Source organism: Calonectris borealis, chromosome 18, assembly GCF_964195595.1.
Source record: "Calonectris borealis chromosome 18, bCalBor7.hap1.2, whole genome shotgun sequence".
Lineage (NCBI taxonomy): Eukaryota > Metazoa > Chordata > Aves > Procellariiformes > Procellariidae > Calonectris > Calonectris borealis.
In genome coordinates, this window is record NC_134329.1 from 2,297,986 (window position 1) to 2,314,051 (window position 16,066).

The 16,066-nt window shown below is 44.5% G+C and overlaps 1 protein-coding gene across 5 annotated transcripts in view; it reads right to left on the bottom strand.

Annotated features, from left to right (window-relative positions):
• Positions 1-4,453: 4,453 nt before the first annotated feature.
• RNFT2 (ring finger protein, transmembrane 2) overlaps positions 4,454-16,066 on the bottom strand; it is a 30,779-nt gene continuing 19,166 nt past the window's right edge. For all 5 annotated transcript variants that reach the window (XM_075167247.1, XM_075167251.1, XM_075167246.1 and 2 more), the window contains 4 exons: positions 12,229-12,378; positions 7,554-7,619; positions 6,430-6,531; positions 4,454-4,702 (listed from right to left, as the gene is read on the bottom strand). In XM_075167247.1, the coding sequence (XP_075023348.1) occupies positions 4,568-4,702; positions 6,430-6,531; positions 7,554-7,619; positions 12,229-12,378 (453 nt within the window). In that variant the 3' untranslated portion in view covers positions 4,454-4,567. The remainder of the gene's footprint in view (positions 4,703-6,429; positions 6,532-7,553; positions 7,620-12,228; positions 12,379-16,066) is intronic.

The window sequence follows — 16,066 nt, forward strand, 5'->3', positions numbered from 1 at the left end:
ATCCTGGACCCACATTTTTTGTCCATGTCAAAACCTCCTGGCTATATTTTACCTCCACAACAGGTGAACAATATCTTCACAACTTTTCCTAGGGCAAATTTGCTTAGAGCAAATTTGATTTTGAATCCAAGCTTCAAAATTAGCCTCGTTCTTGTGAAACACTTCGCAAGGCACTGCTTGCTGCGTGCTGAGCCAAACGTGCTCATCTCTCGTAGTACGAAAGGTTCGGAGACACTGGCCTTGTTAATTCAGAATCCAAAAGCCTAGGGAAGTCTAACACTTGACATTAGGACTAAATATCAAGTCCTAATAACAAGGACTTGATCTTCCTTAGGAAAGCACTGGTGTGTCAGCTAGACTGAATGGAGGAGAGGAATCCTCGCGCGCTGCTCCTGCCTCCGTCTTCTAATTCTGTCCTGGTCTGAATGCGCAAGCCCTTTCCCTCCGAAGGGCTGTCTTTGCGCATAGTGCAGGTGTGTGTCCCTGGCCCCAGCATAAGACTCTGCCGTGCTTCCCGCTGCCAGTCCTGCAGGCTTGAGTCACGCGCCATCTGCGTTACAAGAATCTCCGTCGGCACGTACCCCAAATGCACTCCCGAACTCAGGTCTTCCAAACAACAGCTCTGCCCTTAGCAGGTGTGGGAAAAAGCTGACTGTTCCAGTCAAAGCTGCAGAACTTCCATTCCCCATCTGCAAGAGAAATTTAAAACTACAAAATACAAAACAAGTGAATATTTTTTGCCGACAATATTTATTTGAATACAAGAGTGAATTTTCATGTAACTCCAATCGGACTTCTTCAGCGTTCATTCTGCATGAATACCTGAGTACTTGAATTTCACAAGTTTTTTAATATTTACAGAAAGTGACTTTGGAGCTTGACTAATATTCACTGAAAGCATCCGGGTATTGAAATGCCATTATTAGTTACATCCATTATTAGTTACAGATGCCACCTAAGTAAAGAGCAAAACTAACTACAGTGAGATTTAATTTTCACGGGTATTCACAGCATAACCTTTCCAATCAATTTGAAGACCACAGTTTAGCACAAGAAAAAATTTCCCATCATCTTTAGTCCTTAGGACATTTGCAGATTTCCCAGTCTGCTCCCAGATGCGTTGCTAAGAGAATAAAACAGATGAAACGCAGTGAATACCCAATTCCTTGCACGTTACTGATTTAGCACTCTCTGGATGTAAACTCTTGCAGAGTCACTGTGCAAGTTTCCACCCTCACCAAAGCAAAAGCAAAGCATATGCTCACTGCTGATACGAGTTCATGAAGGTTCCTGTTTATGGTTGGATGTGGCTTCTCTCTTTTGTAAAAGGAATTTCATATGCTGAGACTCTTTGTACATATTTATAATGACTTTATTAAAAAAAAGAAAAACAACTGTTCAATGGTGAAAAAAGGCTCCGGTTTTTATTTCCTCTGTGAAATTCGAGCGGCTAATTTCCTTCCCCAACCCTAACTGTTTTCCCATGGAAATCAACAGAAGTTTCTCCTCAGTTGTCATTAGAACTGAAGTTTCCCCTGTATGTTCTCTGGTCCAAATGTCTTGTTCTAGGGGAGGGTAGAATCGTCCTGCCTCACAAAACCGCCACCGTAACATACGCAAGGAGGGAGGGTTTGACAGACTGCTAACAGCACAGAGCTGTTTCTTCCACAGCATCCAAGCCAGAAGAATAGGGACTGAAGGATGTTGGTTTAATTTAACAGCTATATGACAGTGGCCTGCAGTAAATTCTTTAATCTTGCAGGAATTAAGCTGATCTTTGTTATGCTTCCAGTAGAATAAATATCCACAGCGTAAGATTTCACCTTCTGTTTAGCACTAATTAATTCTAACAGAGAGCACCGGATGGCCCGCCAAGTCTCGGGCACCCGTGTCCTCTCAGGCACCGGCTCTTCCCATAATGAAGGTCTCGCATCCAGATCGCAGTGCTGCGTTTTGTCACCGAGGTATCTGAACAGCAACAGAAGCCTTCCGTCTCAAAGCTCACCCAACCAACCACCTTCCTGCAGAGACAAAGGAGGATTGCGATGGGTCACCAGCACCCGGGTGTCAGATCACCAGAGGATGTGGCCACTGTACGGGGCCCAGAATGCTGCCGTGCAGCGAGGGAAAGCAAAAATCAAGAAGGGATCACTGAGATGAAGCGAAAGAAAAATGAATCATTAGAAGTTCTTTAGAAAATGATGATGCTGGTGCGGGCGTTCTTAGACGGGTACCAGGAACATCCGAGGTACGTGGCAATTCCTCCACTGTGTGCTGGTAAGAAGTCTTACTGCGTGATCTTTCCGAGTCCTTGGGCTGTAGCAAAGGGTTTCAAGTGTGTGATGATGATAGTCCCCTCTTTCTCACACTGACAACTGGGAAAGATCATTCAATAAAGGACAAAAAAAGTAAAGAAAAAGAAGGACTATAAGAATGGCAAAAAATATTCCCTGTACTTTCCCTTTGATTGCCTTCCTTCCTTACCACCAAATAAAAAATAGTAACTTTGAAACGGTGTATCAAATGCTATCTGTAGTGTTAGGCTCATATTGACCTTTTCATACACTTCTCCAAATACATTTTCCAGTAGCATTTAGGAAAAAAATCAGAATTAGAAGTGGCTTTTCAAACATTTTGAAAGCAGATACCACCATCCCCTTAATTAATTGGCATTGCACTGAAAACTGATGCTGAAACCTTTCATAAGTTGCCTGCCCACAGAATCAGTAATTTTCCCTTTTCCTGGTGAGTATATCAGACTATCGTACCTAACAACATTTTTATGCCCACTAAAAACCTTGCTTCCTTCCTTACTGAACTCTATTCGCCATCCCAAAAAGGCTATTCCCATTGGAGATAGCCACTGGATTCCTTGGCTTAGTTCTCCACTTCCACGGGATCCATTTGACAAGAATCAAATCACTTTGTTTTGGAAAGTAAAGCTTCTCCTCCTCTACTTCCCTGTATCTCTCAAGCCAGATTTGGACTATCTTCCCTGCTCAGGCTCTGCCTCTCGTCATTTCTCCTCTAGCCATACTCAACTATTATTTCCAAAGAAACGTTGAGCCTTAATCCTGTTACCATTAGCTCCTGTTTGCTTTAATTCCTCTCCCTGTGGAGTTTCACAGCAGGAGGGGAAGGCGGCAGTCAGTACACACACACAGGCTCATTTCCCCCAGGTACAGTTCTTCCTGATTATCCACTCAAGTGCGATTGTAACCTTACGGCCATTTCCATAGTAATAAGCGTGGAAGATGCCACAGTTGCCTAATGAGGCACTTTCTCTGGGCGTGCAGCAAAATGCAGAGGTTGTTTAGTGAAAGAGAAAGCTCCAGCGAACAAACAGCAACTCCATTTGCATGCAAGTGCCACTGCAGCACCCTCAGCAGAGACGGAAACTGCAGCGATATAACGTATGTTAATTCTCCCGTTAACAATACAAGGTATTGCCTTGAAGAGCTTTTTCTGAAGCAGAGGTGTTACAATCAAGCCTCCACTATCACAGGTGGATTACCCAGCTTGTGCATAAACCAGGCTGGCTCCTGAAGCAATGCAGCTGCCCCTGTGTAACTGCCCTCAAGCTAGTAAATCTCACTAAATCCAGTCTCTCCAGGGGCCCTGTATCCTGACGCCCCAGAACTTCTGGTATCAACAGCGCTGTGTGGCTCAGTGCTGCCTGAGCAGTTTTTCTGGTGTTGGAGCCAGGCGGGTTCTGGATGCTGAGCGGCGCTGGTTTTTAAAGCCAGTAAGCCTTGCCTCAAGTGGCTGTGCCGAGGAGCGTATTGCAGAGACACCTGAATTTGTGAGATGCTCTTGGTTAGGACCTTAACTTTTCACCTAGGCAGATCAAACTTGACTTTACTCTCTCCCTTCCTCCCACTGTTCTCTCCATATGCTAGGAAATCAGAAAGTCCGATCATGAAAATTAAAGGGGAAAAACACCCCCAAGAAAAGCAAGTGTCATTTCCAGCTTCACTAGCATAGTCCTTCCCAAGTTCCTTGAGGTTTCACTAAGATGACAACACGTGCAATTTGTGGAATCAACTGCAAAACACGGCTGCTGGGAAATGATGTTTCTCCAACCCCAAATAAACTTTGGGCACGTGGTTCTGAAGCACTGCTTTGGAAGAGTTCTCAAAGGTAATATAACAGCAACAGTGTAATTCTATGAAGTTAGAGATTCAGGGAAGCTAGGGCCATTTAATATGAAAAATCTCACCAGTGGTTTGAGCCAGAGGAGGACGGCTTTTTTCCAGTATACCAGGTTATACACATGCAATTCACAATACTCTTGCTTTATACACGCAGTATTTATCTATACTAAAAGGACAGAAAAAAAGGAAACATCGCAGGCAGTTTATAACCATGTAAGTTCAAGAAAAATCTCGGCTGTAGCTTAGCCATGGAGTTTGCCATAACATAAAACACATCTTTCTTGCCTTTGAGGATAAAAGTTTCTGGCTGGTAACAATTGTTGTTCTGTTGGCTCCTGGAGAAACAGAGCTGGAAGAAAGACTAAGACAACAAATCCACAGGCAACTAAATCATTTGTCGGTATGTATTGGTTTTAATACACCTGAAAATGAGCAGAGGTGGTGCCATCTTTCCAGCAACGCAGGGTTTCTACTGTGACAGAACGACAAAGAGGACAGGTTTTCTCCCTGTCAAACCAGAGGCAGAGGCATTCTTCACAAAACACGTGCTGCGGAGACAAAAGGGCATCATCACAATGAGGGCAGGAGGTCCAGTCTTGTCACTAAGTGTGCACACTCAATAGGACAGCTACAGGAGCAAGTAACGATTCAAGTTCAGGTGGACAGTGCAGCTGATGAGCAGTACTCACACGATATGAAAAATAAATCCCAGCATTACTAGTACATCAGTTTGCCAAAGGTAATAATATATGACTATATGCTATGATACAACAATAGAAAGAAACATTAAAAAGGCCTACGACATTTGGGCTAACAAAGTAGTTGAGAGGGTTTTCTCTACCCTTTTTCCATCCTCAATTCCCTGGGTTATTTTATAAGTCTTTACTTAGCTCAGACAATCCCCTTTCTTCCCCCTACTCCTTATTGCATTTGTTTTTTTCTGCTCACACCACCCAGCCCCAGTCAGTAGCTTCGCAGTTCCCATTTCCCCTTCTCTATAAATGTCAGTTTTCACCCTTTATCTTCTCCTCTCACTTCTACACTGAGCCACAACAGGATTCTCCCCCGAGACTCCCTTGGGTACTAACAGAGATCAGGAGGGACGGCTGTCCAGCACACAACCCCATCCACCCCAGACTGGAAGAGCAGGAACAGGGCAAGAAGGGAGTATTAGAAGCCACAAGAAGCTGAGACCTCCTCAACACACGTGGAGTCAGCAGAAATGTTACTCATCAAAATCTCAACTCTGATAAGCACATACAAAGAGAGCTTCTCTGCGGCTTACAGCTTGATAACATCTGCACAGACGTTCACAGGAATAGTAAGAGGCACTTTTGATGCACAGGTGACCTACTTGCTTTAATTTGATAACCCTGTTACAAAGCATGGGAGTGTTAAAGCTCTTCAGAAAAAGGCTCTTGAGCTTTGTTTTGATATCACAAGAAAGCATATATCCCACCAGTTCCATTCCCAGAAATGGCTTAATCATTCTGCCTAAGGTTTTCCTGCATGCACCTGCACATCAGCCAAAGACAGCCTCCAGGATACAGAATTTCAACTCCAACAGACAAAGCTTGACTGAGTTATAAGCAACTGAAGAGAAAATCTTGGGGAAGTCTTGCCATGAGCCTTCAGCTGGCCTCTGATGTATTAACAGAACCCACAGCAGCGTGGTGTGTTTGAAGGGCTTTACCAGCACCAGATTAGGACTACTGCATTACTCCGAGCATGCCATTCTTAAGCTCTAGGTTTTGCCAGTGTTTACCAAATGAGAAACAAAACAATTCCCAGCTGCTGGCAGCGGCAACCAATTTCTATATGCAGAACTACTTTTATTCCTGGCCAGGTGTTCAGAGGCCAGACCGTGATTACACGGTGCTGCACCAGCCTTCATGCATCCTATCAGGCTCATCCTGGATCTATGCCCCTCTCATAGCACTTGCTCATAATTTGGTTGGCCTATTGACTAGCCAGACTCCCCAAGGGTTAGATAAAAATGTCTTGCATTCTAGATCCAAGGTCTGGACTGCCAACTGGCAGTCCCTGGACTACAAAGCTGGTCTTTTCCATCTCAATGACGAGCCCTATAGAGTGGCTCAGCTATCATGAATCACTGGCTATCCGGAAAAGGGCAATAAATATCCACTAGGACCTAGATCAAGACCCAGCAAATGATTTTAGAAGTACTCAGGCTGACTGTGCCTCTCCCCAGCAGCAGAAGTCAACCAAATGAATGTCAACGGGGGAACCTGACGTGGGAAGCTTGGGGTCTTACCTGGCACATAAGGATCAAAGGTTCCCTGAATTCTGCTTGGCAAATGGCACAGATGTCACCTGCCTCACTGCACTGCTGGCTGGTAGCACGAACTCCATAGGTCTGTTAGGGAGAGATGGAAAAAAATCCCAATGTCAAAGGGTTTGAAGATAATCTGGATTGTGGCTAAGCACATACACTGTTTTTCACACCCAGATTCCCTGCATGACCTGGGAAGGACACTGGTGTTAGGTCACTGTATGGGGAAGGGAGATTTCGGCACCAGCACACAGAACACAGGGAGTCTGGAGCTCGGTGTTCTCTGTTTTGTTTTCCCCTCGAGCTGACTCCATCTTTTAGTGCTTCCACTTGTGGAGCAATGATAATGAAATTTAATGAGCTCAACAGGGAGCTGAAAGGATTAATTCAGCATCATTTGCAGAGGTGTTTAGATAGTGGGAGGTATTATTATTAGCAAGTTAGACAATAGAAGAAAGAATAACAGCAGCAGCACCCACAGGCTTCCCACTTTTCTTTTTAAATATGTGGAAGGTAAATGTTGCTTCTCCTATTGTAGCAGTAATAGGGGAAATGGAAACATGCTCAGGAAAAACGACTGGCCCAAGCCCACAGAATAAGCAAGGCAAGCTCTAACAAACTTCTGTGATGTTATGTTCCTTTCCTCTACAGTCTTTGATTTTACCATTTTAAAATATAAGTCACAGTATTTCATGGCAACAGATCTAAATATCAGTACTATATAATGCGATGCCTGGGATAATTTCTGTGCGCTGTAGGCTCTCCTTTAATGTCATTGCACATCAGGCACTACATAATTCTATTTAAAGTCTTTCTCACACTCTGTACTACAAAGTTTTGTCAGCTTCTTGCAGTTTTGGCCTCCATGGATTAATCCATATTACACAGGGCTTCCAACCAGACTAGCAACAATCTCTTACCGTAGCTGGGACAGGGCAGATATCAGAAAAGGTTCCTAATATCCCTGACAAGAGATACCAGCTTATCCAGCCATGGGACAACAAATCATTTTATTCTATGATCCTGATACACTGATTTTCAACTCCTTCATTCAATAGTAACAAGGTTCCACCTACGAAACTGGTCTGATACGTACGACCACTTACCTGTGGGGTGCAAAGGACCTTCAGTGCCTTCCGGACACTTCCCACACGACCACAGATGTCAAAAGACTGCAATAAGGAAACTCCATTTTAGATACTTCTCACAAAATGTGTGTGTGTGTGCACGCGCATGTGCATGTGTGTGTACAGTCCAGAAACTCAGGAAACAGTGTCTCCAAATGGATGCTTGAGGGAACAAAGATCCTAAGTAACAATGGTGCCAAAAAAGATTTCATGGTGATCATGAAATATATAATAAATGTGAATTGACAGTGCAGAAGAGTAGCCAAAAAAGCTCTGGTAACAATGGACTGCAAATCAGGGACAGGACAGAAAGAGGAGCAGACATCAGGGGGTTGTGGTAAGGTAAATTGCCCAGCCCGATTAGGTAGGAAAGGGCTAAAATGGACCCATTCCCACCCTGAGAACTGAGTACCTAAAAAGCCCAGAAGCGAGGTTAGAAAACACTGCAGCTAGCTTGAGAAAGAGGGAAGGAAGGGCAGTCTTTTCACATGAAAGAGGCAGAAAACGGCTTTCCTCAGCCTCTGGGGAAAAGGGGGATTTCCAGGGCTTTGCAGCTCTGCCACACAGCTTGACACTTCAGGGCCCAGATGATATTATGGAAGAAGGAGTGGGAATTGCCTGTCCTGCTGCAGAGAGTGATTTAGCGGAGTGCAGTGATTAAATGCTTCCAGGAGAAGAACGGCCTGAGGAATGAGAAGCAGGACTGAGGCTGAGTTGCTCCCATCTACCTAAAGAGTGAGAAACTTCAAATGCCAGGAAGCGAGTGAGTTCCCAGCACGTTGGTACTTTGCAGACGCCCAAAGATGGCCAACAGCAGGGGCAATACCAGGTCCTTTTCTTCCTCCCTCCCTCCCTCCATTGCCCAGTAAACATGATGTAACTGCATCTGGAGAGCAGCGCTCATTCTGGGCTCCTTATTAAGACTAAGAGCAGTTCAGAGAAGGGTAGAAACTATGCCTGCAGAAAATTATTTCTGAAAAGCGACTAAAAGACATAAATATTTACAGCTTGGCTGAGCAATACAAAAGTGGGGGGAAAAGATGATAAACTGCCCACAAATATCAAGAGGCTGAGCAAGGGAGGAGACACTCAGCATTCTTAAAGTGAAGACATGGTACTATTAATAAAAGGGAAAACAGCTTGAAAACCTAATCCGGTATGCCAGCTTCATCTTCCTTGTCTGTGGGCAGAACACAGGGAAAAAGACACTATGAACTAGACAAGATATGAAGAAATGATTGTGCAAAGAACAGCCCTACATTAGTTGGGAGAAGGGCCAGACGACATAACAGGACCTTTCCATTTCTAACCTGTTTGTGTGAGAAGCGGCTAAGGAGGGCAGGGGAAGATGTGATGCAGAATATGCAGAGCTGTAGTGGACTAGCAGTACAAAGGCACCAGAATGCCTGGAGTTGGCTTTCTATTTTTTTTTTGGTTAGCATGATTAAGTGGGCTCACTGCAGGGAATGCCAATGAGATCATCGTGCAATAGATGTGGAATCAAATGAAGGCACCAATAATGCTTCCAGTCAGCACGTAAAAAGGCTCCCAGGGTCCTTCCAGTAATGCTTCCAGTCAGCAACTAGCACTTGAGGCTGCCGACTACTACAGACTTTTTATCTTCTAACAAGGATAGGGATCAGCTCTTTCCCACAGTCCAATTCACAGCTTTGCTTATAGTGTGCCTTCTAATGCCTTTGCTCTGGCTCTGATGTCTCCTCTTCTCCCACTCCATTTCCGCCCTTCAATTTTTTTTCCTCTGGAGTTTCCTGTACCCCCATGTTTCAGTAGTCTAACATCCATTTATCACCCCATGCACTGAAGTCTATGTTGCATCAGTCATCTTTCTAGCAATGTGATTGCAACAATTGGGTTCACAGACAGTGAGTGCTTCTGTTCAGGATAGGGAAAAAATAAGACCTGGATGCCCTTACTGATGAACATCTGAGATTTCTTCGCCAAAATCAGAGGTTCATGTTTACACAGTCCAGACAGAGACAACAAGACAGCTCCCATCAGCTGCACTACATACAACCTTCTGAAAGTCGAGCCTGCCTTTTGTGTAGGGAAAGGGGATGCAGCCCTAGCTGAGCCCTGGATTTTTGCCAGGAGCACAGAAGGTCTGAGTGCCAAATTGGCTTCTGTGGTTTTTCTAATGTGGTTTGTGGCTTTGCTAATGTGGACTCCTTTGGGTATATTTTCAGTGTCTCAGGCAAGGAATTAGACCTGCAACTCTTGTGATTGCAAATGGGATGCGTGCACCTAGTATTTCATGATCTGTATTGGAAGAGTGTGCTCCCACTCTTCTTTCACTTCCAAGCAAGGTCTCTAGCGTGCAGAGGTCTAATCCTAACCTGGACACATCTGTGGTACTAAGTAGTTGCCACTCAGTGATCTGGGACATGTTCCTGGACCTATCATCCTTCAGCTGGCCTATCCGTTCATTTACACCTCTGATGAACTAGATGAATTAAAGGAAGAAACATGCATGTTAAAGGCAAAGGCTGTAGCCAAGGCACTTTCACACAAGTGTGCTCCACAGTACTGGCCCTAAGTTATAGTCAAGGCCAGTAAATAGCTGTCCTTCTCTCCTCATGGAGCTTCTAAATAACAGATCAGCAGAACTTTTCAAAATGAGGCTGCTTTTCCAATCTAGATTATCACAACACCACCTATAAAGGCTTCATAGTAGGGAAACATCAGGCTAGCTCATAAAGAACTGCTTGCACCTATGTGTCAGGGCCCTGACTACATTAATAGGCCTTCATGGCCCTGACGAGCCTCATCTGGGGTCTCCACCCACAATCCCTGCCCATGGGCCCAGGAGCTCTATTTAAGGTCTGCCCTGGAGGCCTCAGTTTATGTTTGAGCTGAGCTGTGCTGTGCAAGTGCTCAGCCACAGCCATGCCTGTGCCTAGCTACAGATCCCACTGATCTGGACACCCCAGCACAAAGAGACTTCCCACCTTGAGCCTGTCTCATCGCTATGGCTATGCCCTGCAACTGTTGGACTGTGTCTGACCCTCGTTGCCTTCTCCTGACCTGTGGATTGATATTCTGGCTTTATCTTGGACCTGCCTCATCACCTGAAGATCTTGACTCTTTGAACTTGGCTATCACCTCCAGGCCTGCCCTGCTTGCCTCGTTTGGGTGTGCTGTGGGGCTGAGCCCTGGCTGGTGAGGCCCTTGCCCTGCCAGCTGTGTTTTTGTGCTTGGCTCCCCTTTCTTCAAGGACAGGTGGCCCCCACTGCTTCTTCTCACTATGACGACTTCTCCAGATGTAAGAAATGGCATGTAGAACTGCAGGTAAGCATCCCTTCTCTGGGTGTTGAGTAACTTTTGCAAGAAAGATCCCTTGAAATCTGTCCTTGTAATTGTGATCTGTATACCTGACCTCACAAGCCAGAAGGGCATGGAAGGACTGGATACTGTTGTCTAGAGGGGATCCAGACAATGACATCTTTGAAAGGGATAATAATCCTCTCCCACAGCACAGGGTGAAGAGCAGGAAACATAAAGCTGAGAGAATGGATGGATGTGCAGGGAACGACACTGGTCTCATGTGCGTTCTATTCTGGCACTGTTTGCTCTCTTTCTGGCTTGATCACAGATCTGCTGTGACCAAGTCACTTCACTTCCCATGACCTCCTCTGCCTATCTTGCCTCCAAAAATTGTAAATTCCTTGACAGCGGGGGTTGCATTACCCCATTCCTATACAACATATAGCTGCAACTGCAGCCACATCTCACATAAGAGCTATAGTATGATTTTGTATTGCTCAGCAATCCATTAGCCCCTTTGAGCTGTTTTCAACTCAGATCTATTGTCTTTTCTCTGTTCTTCAGTCTGCTTCTGCAAAGCCATAGCCCCTCTCTCCTAGGCAGAGACAAGCATCAGGGCTGCAGCAAGCCTGACTCACTTGGCCTTTCTCAGAGGGATGGATAACACAGGTGTATCATTGTTTGCCTCAGCTACTGCTCTGTCCCTAGGCAGGGTTCAACACACACAATTAGAAATACAACTATTTCTAGACCTCAGACTTGGGACTCTTCTAAATAAGTCACACCTATTCATTTATAATTGTACAAGCAGACTTTGTGCTCTTAACATTCTTATTTTTGAGGAAACATTAATTACCAGGACTTAAATGGGGCCAGAACTACCTGTTTTATCCAGGCAGGACTTGGATGACCCTCCTTCTCCCTGCTGCATTCAGTACTGCGAGAGACAGAGTGCCTTGAAAGACAGAGGAAGGCTGAGAGAGAAAAGTTTAACTGTCTGCAACCTTCCTTGCAGTGTTGCATCTAGAAGCCTAGAGACAGCTAACCTCTCTTCCAGTACTGGTTCCCCAAGACCCCACACCTATTCTCCTCCAGCCTTTATAGAAAGGTATTAGAAAGCAGCAATGACTTCATCAGCCTGATGCAACACTACATGAACAGTCACAGATCTTCCTCTAGCTCACCAATGCCCACATACTGGTGAAGCAAAATGCTTTTGGCAACTAAAGCACATGGTGTCCCCAGCTGCTGCGGCTTCCCTTCCTGGGTAGTGATAGCAACAATCAAAAGGTATATTTGTTTTCCTCAGCTGTGCTTCTTTCTCTGCTCTTGCTACAGCTCGCATAGAGGTTATTAATGAGGTGGTACTCGCCTTGCAGAGGCTATACAGGATGATCAGGATCCCACCTAGGAAGTAGCTGCTGGATGGGTCATCTCCCATGATGTATTTATACCATAGCTGGATGGGGACAAGGGAGCGGAACAGCTGGCTCAGCTCCTCAATAACCAGATAAAACTTTCCCTGTAAAACAAAAAAGTGATACATGATTACTATCAGGAAGTCAAAAGAAGAGCACTTAGCAGATGCAGGGCTTGAAGCTTAGAGGACTTGTGTTCACTGTCCACCTACGCACAGTTAAATGGTGCAAACACCAGTCAGTATCTGTGAGATGCAGCCTTCTTTGCAGCCATTTAACTCGGTGCCTAGAAAGGATAACTATGACTTCATTGTTTCTTAGTGCAAGGTAAGTCTCTTTGATCTTATACCCCCTTCTGAAGGAAAAGAGATTTAAATGTAAGGTGACATTGATCTTCCTGACAACTTTCTAGATCATCCCAAAGAATCAAATTAATTACCTATTTGCTAACATCCTTCCCCTTCCACTCAGGTGTGTGTTGAATCTTGTACAGTACACAGATAAAAAGACTGGCCTGAAAAAAAACCCTCAAGGCATTTTAAACTCAGATACCAAATCTTCCTGAGGACCTTAAGGAAGAAAAGGTGGGGAGGCGGGAAGCATGCTGGTTGAGACACTTCTTTCTCAAAAGAGCCTCAAAGAATGGGCAACATCCTCTGTAAACCTTCACCAAAGCTGTCCTTGCTATTCTGGTGCTTAGTCCAATTGGAAAGCTTTCCTTCCTTGAAGGACACCTGCAAGCTAACATAAACTCCCTCCTGGCTTACTACAACCTTGAGGTGCAACAACTGAAATGTTTTTTTCTTATTGCATAACTTCTATTTTAAAGCACTTAAGACTAGGGCTAAGAAGTTGGCTAAAGAAGGCTATCTAATATAGGGCTCCCCAGTCTTAATGAGGACGTGTTTATGTTCTGTTCCATGCTGTTTAAAAGGGAGAACTGGTGACAGGGCATTAGGTCGGGGCAAGCTGTGGGCCCAGAACTATGCTTAATCTGCAATGACATTATCTGGACTGAATGATTTGGTTTTGACATGTCAAAATTCTTTTATTTGATAAGATCATGGAGAAGGGGAAATTCCCCTGGAATTTTGCTGTGTTGTCCCAGTTAGCTTTGTCATCAGTGATGTCATCACAGGTCAATTGTTAATTGGTGAGATTTGGAGTGGGGATTAAGTCCTCTGCAGTCCACGAGGCTAGCAGCAGCTAGCGCCCTTCCCTAGGGTCTCAGAGATGAGATCACTCGGCAGGCTGTCCTGCTGTACCGAACAAATCGAATCCTTCAGAGAGCTCTGGCATTCTCATGATCTCATATCCCCCCTGGGACAAGGAGTGAGGTCACACCAGCGGTTGCTAACGGACCCGGGCTGCTTTCTTCCTCTCCCCCCATCCCCTCCTCCTTGTTAATCCCAGGTGGCATCACATAGCAAAAATGTAACAGCAACAATCTGGGGTCCTAAATGCAAGCAATTTATTAAATTAGCACAGAGGTCTCTATCCAGCCTCACGCTTCAATACAATCATCGTTTATTTCAGGAGCCCCTGTGACAGAGGGTCGCAGTCTGCTAATGACTACGCTGTCACTTCCTTCCCTTCACATAGGCAGTTCTCCGCCTCCCCCTCCTCAGCGAGCTCTGATGAAAGCTACCAGCAAGCTAAAGGCAGCAAACTGTTTGCGTTCTCTGACTTGGTCCTCCCACCAGGCTCACACTCATCTTCTTTTATTTAGCCTTGCTTCCCTAGCAGGCTGGGCTGGGACAGGTCACTGCTTACTTTCTCATTGCATCAGATGGAACTTCTGGATTCAGCATTTGAGGCATCAAAGCTGTAATTCTTCTACAACAGAAGGTTTTGAGGCACTAAAAACACTAGAGCCCACAGCAAGACGTAAGGAAAGATGGGTCACAGGCAGCCCTAGGGGTCCAGACAGGCTGCGGAATTGGAAGGGGCAGAGCGTGGCTCTAAAATGAACATGCAGCAAGCGACAAATTTCAATTTTCTAACCACAAAATCTCAATCCTTTACAAAGCTTCCATAATTCCTTTATCTAATGCAGATCTTCAGTTTTCAATGGTAACCGCAGGGTATCAGGGTATCTTAGCAGCTAGATACTTGTTAACACCCTCACAAGAGTGCAGTTAAGTCTTAAATGGATGCATCTCTCCATCCAGCCCATGAACACCACCCACTTGATCATTTGAGAGGCCTGTTGATAAGCTTAGAGTGATTACAGCTTGGAGGAGGGAAGCAAGACAAGCTGAGCATCATTTAGAAGAGAACTAGTGCTACAGTAAATGCTTACAGAAATGTAAGTTTTGTCAGGCATCTCAGTCCTCAGTGTAACACACCAGCCCTTTTTCAAACTAGGAAAAGTGCCTAGAAAATCAGAAGTAATTCTATAAAGGGCTGCAGCAGAAGTGGAGTCTTCCTTCTGAGCCAGAAGCTTTGAAAACAAGGGTTGTTCCCTATAATTTCAGCAGCAAAATTTAGCCTTCAGATAGCAGTAACTTACCGCAGGCGGCACCCGTGATTTGTAGGCACACTCAGTATACCTTTGTCTTCTGCTTTTCAGCTCTGTTATATCTCTGCCATCTAGGTTGAAGTTTTCAAAGCCAAATCTGTGTCTCAAGCTGTATTTTGTCCGAAAACTTCAGCTAAAGTATTTCAGCTATTTCTCATCAAGATTAGGAAGAACTGTGTGTCATATTAAGCACAAATACAATTATTGCTCCTGTGCATCTCACTTGGAACAACAGTTTGAAATAAGGCAAGGCCTGCCTCTGTTAGGTGACTTTTCCTATTTCATAAAAATCCATGTAAATCTGGGAATCTTCTCTTGAATACACTCTATAGAGATTGAACAGCTCTCTAAGACCAGCGAAAGTTATTTTTGGTGAGCCTGTGAGCCAGCCGCAATGCATGACTGGACTGTGCAGGAGCCAGCCCTCCAGAGCAAAGTCCCTCCACCTTGCTGGACTGCAGAGATAAAATAGGATATCACCTGAAATTACAGCTCCTGGTTAGGGTAGAGTCGGATACCAGAAAAGAGTCTCTGCTCTCATCAAGCCCTTGCAACAGACTGGAGTTAAGCCTGACTAAAATGTAAGAAGTACAGTGCTTACCCTGCTTCCTCTGTAAGGTCAGTTACTGTAAAAGCTGACAGTCTACTACTACTGTTATCAAACACTTCACTAGCACAAGTGGCGGAGGACTGTGCTGTGGATCTGGTTATAGCAACTCTGCTGATGAGCCTTGTGATACCACATGGTGAAATTTTGATTCTTTTTTTTTTTTACAGAATGCTTTGTTAAAAACTAAGTCAATGACTCAAGTATAACCCTCCATTTTCACCTCATAGAAAGACCATTTTTATACTTTAAATCAAGCTCTTACTTTGGAAGAGCAGAATTCAGGATTTTCATACAATTGCAATTTTCCTTCTGTAAATGCCATATTATACAGTCTGTAATGTCTTTTTTCACAGAAGGTGAGTGGTACTCATTAAGCATGTGACTTTAGTATTTTGTTATACCCTCATTACTTGATGGCAGATCTGATCCTACCACTTCACGCTATTTGAGCTCTGCTCAGAGTAGAAAATTACTGAAATTTCTTCGGTCTTTTTATGACATCACCACTACAGTAAAAGATTAAAAAAAACAACTTATTTTCACATTGCTGGCTGACATAAGGGACGGCTATTGTTTGCATTTTCTAAATGAAAACTTGAGACATGGAAAGACTAAGGTTAAGGTAAGGTTTTTTGGTGTCCAAGCTGAGATATCTGGGATT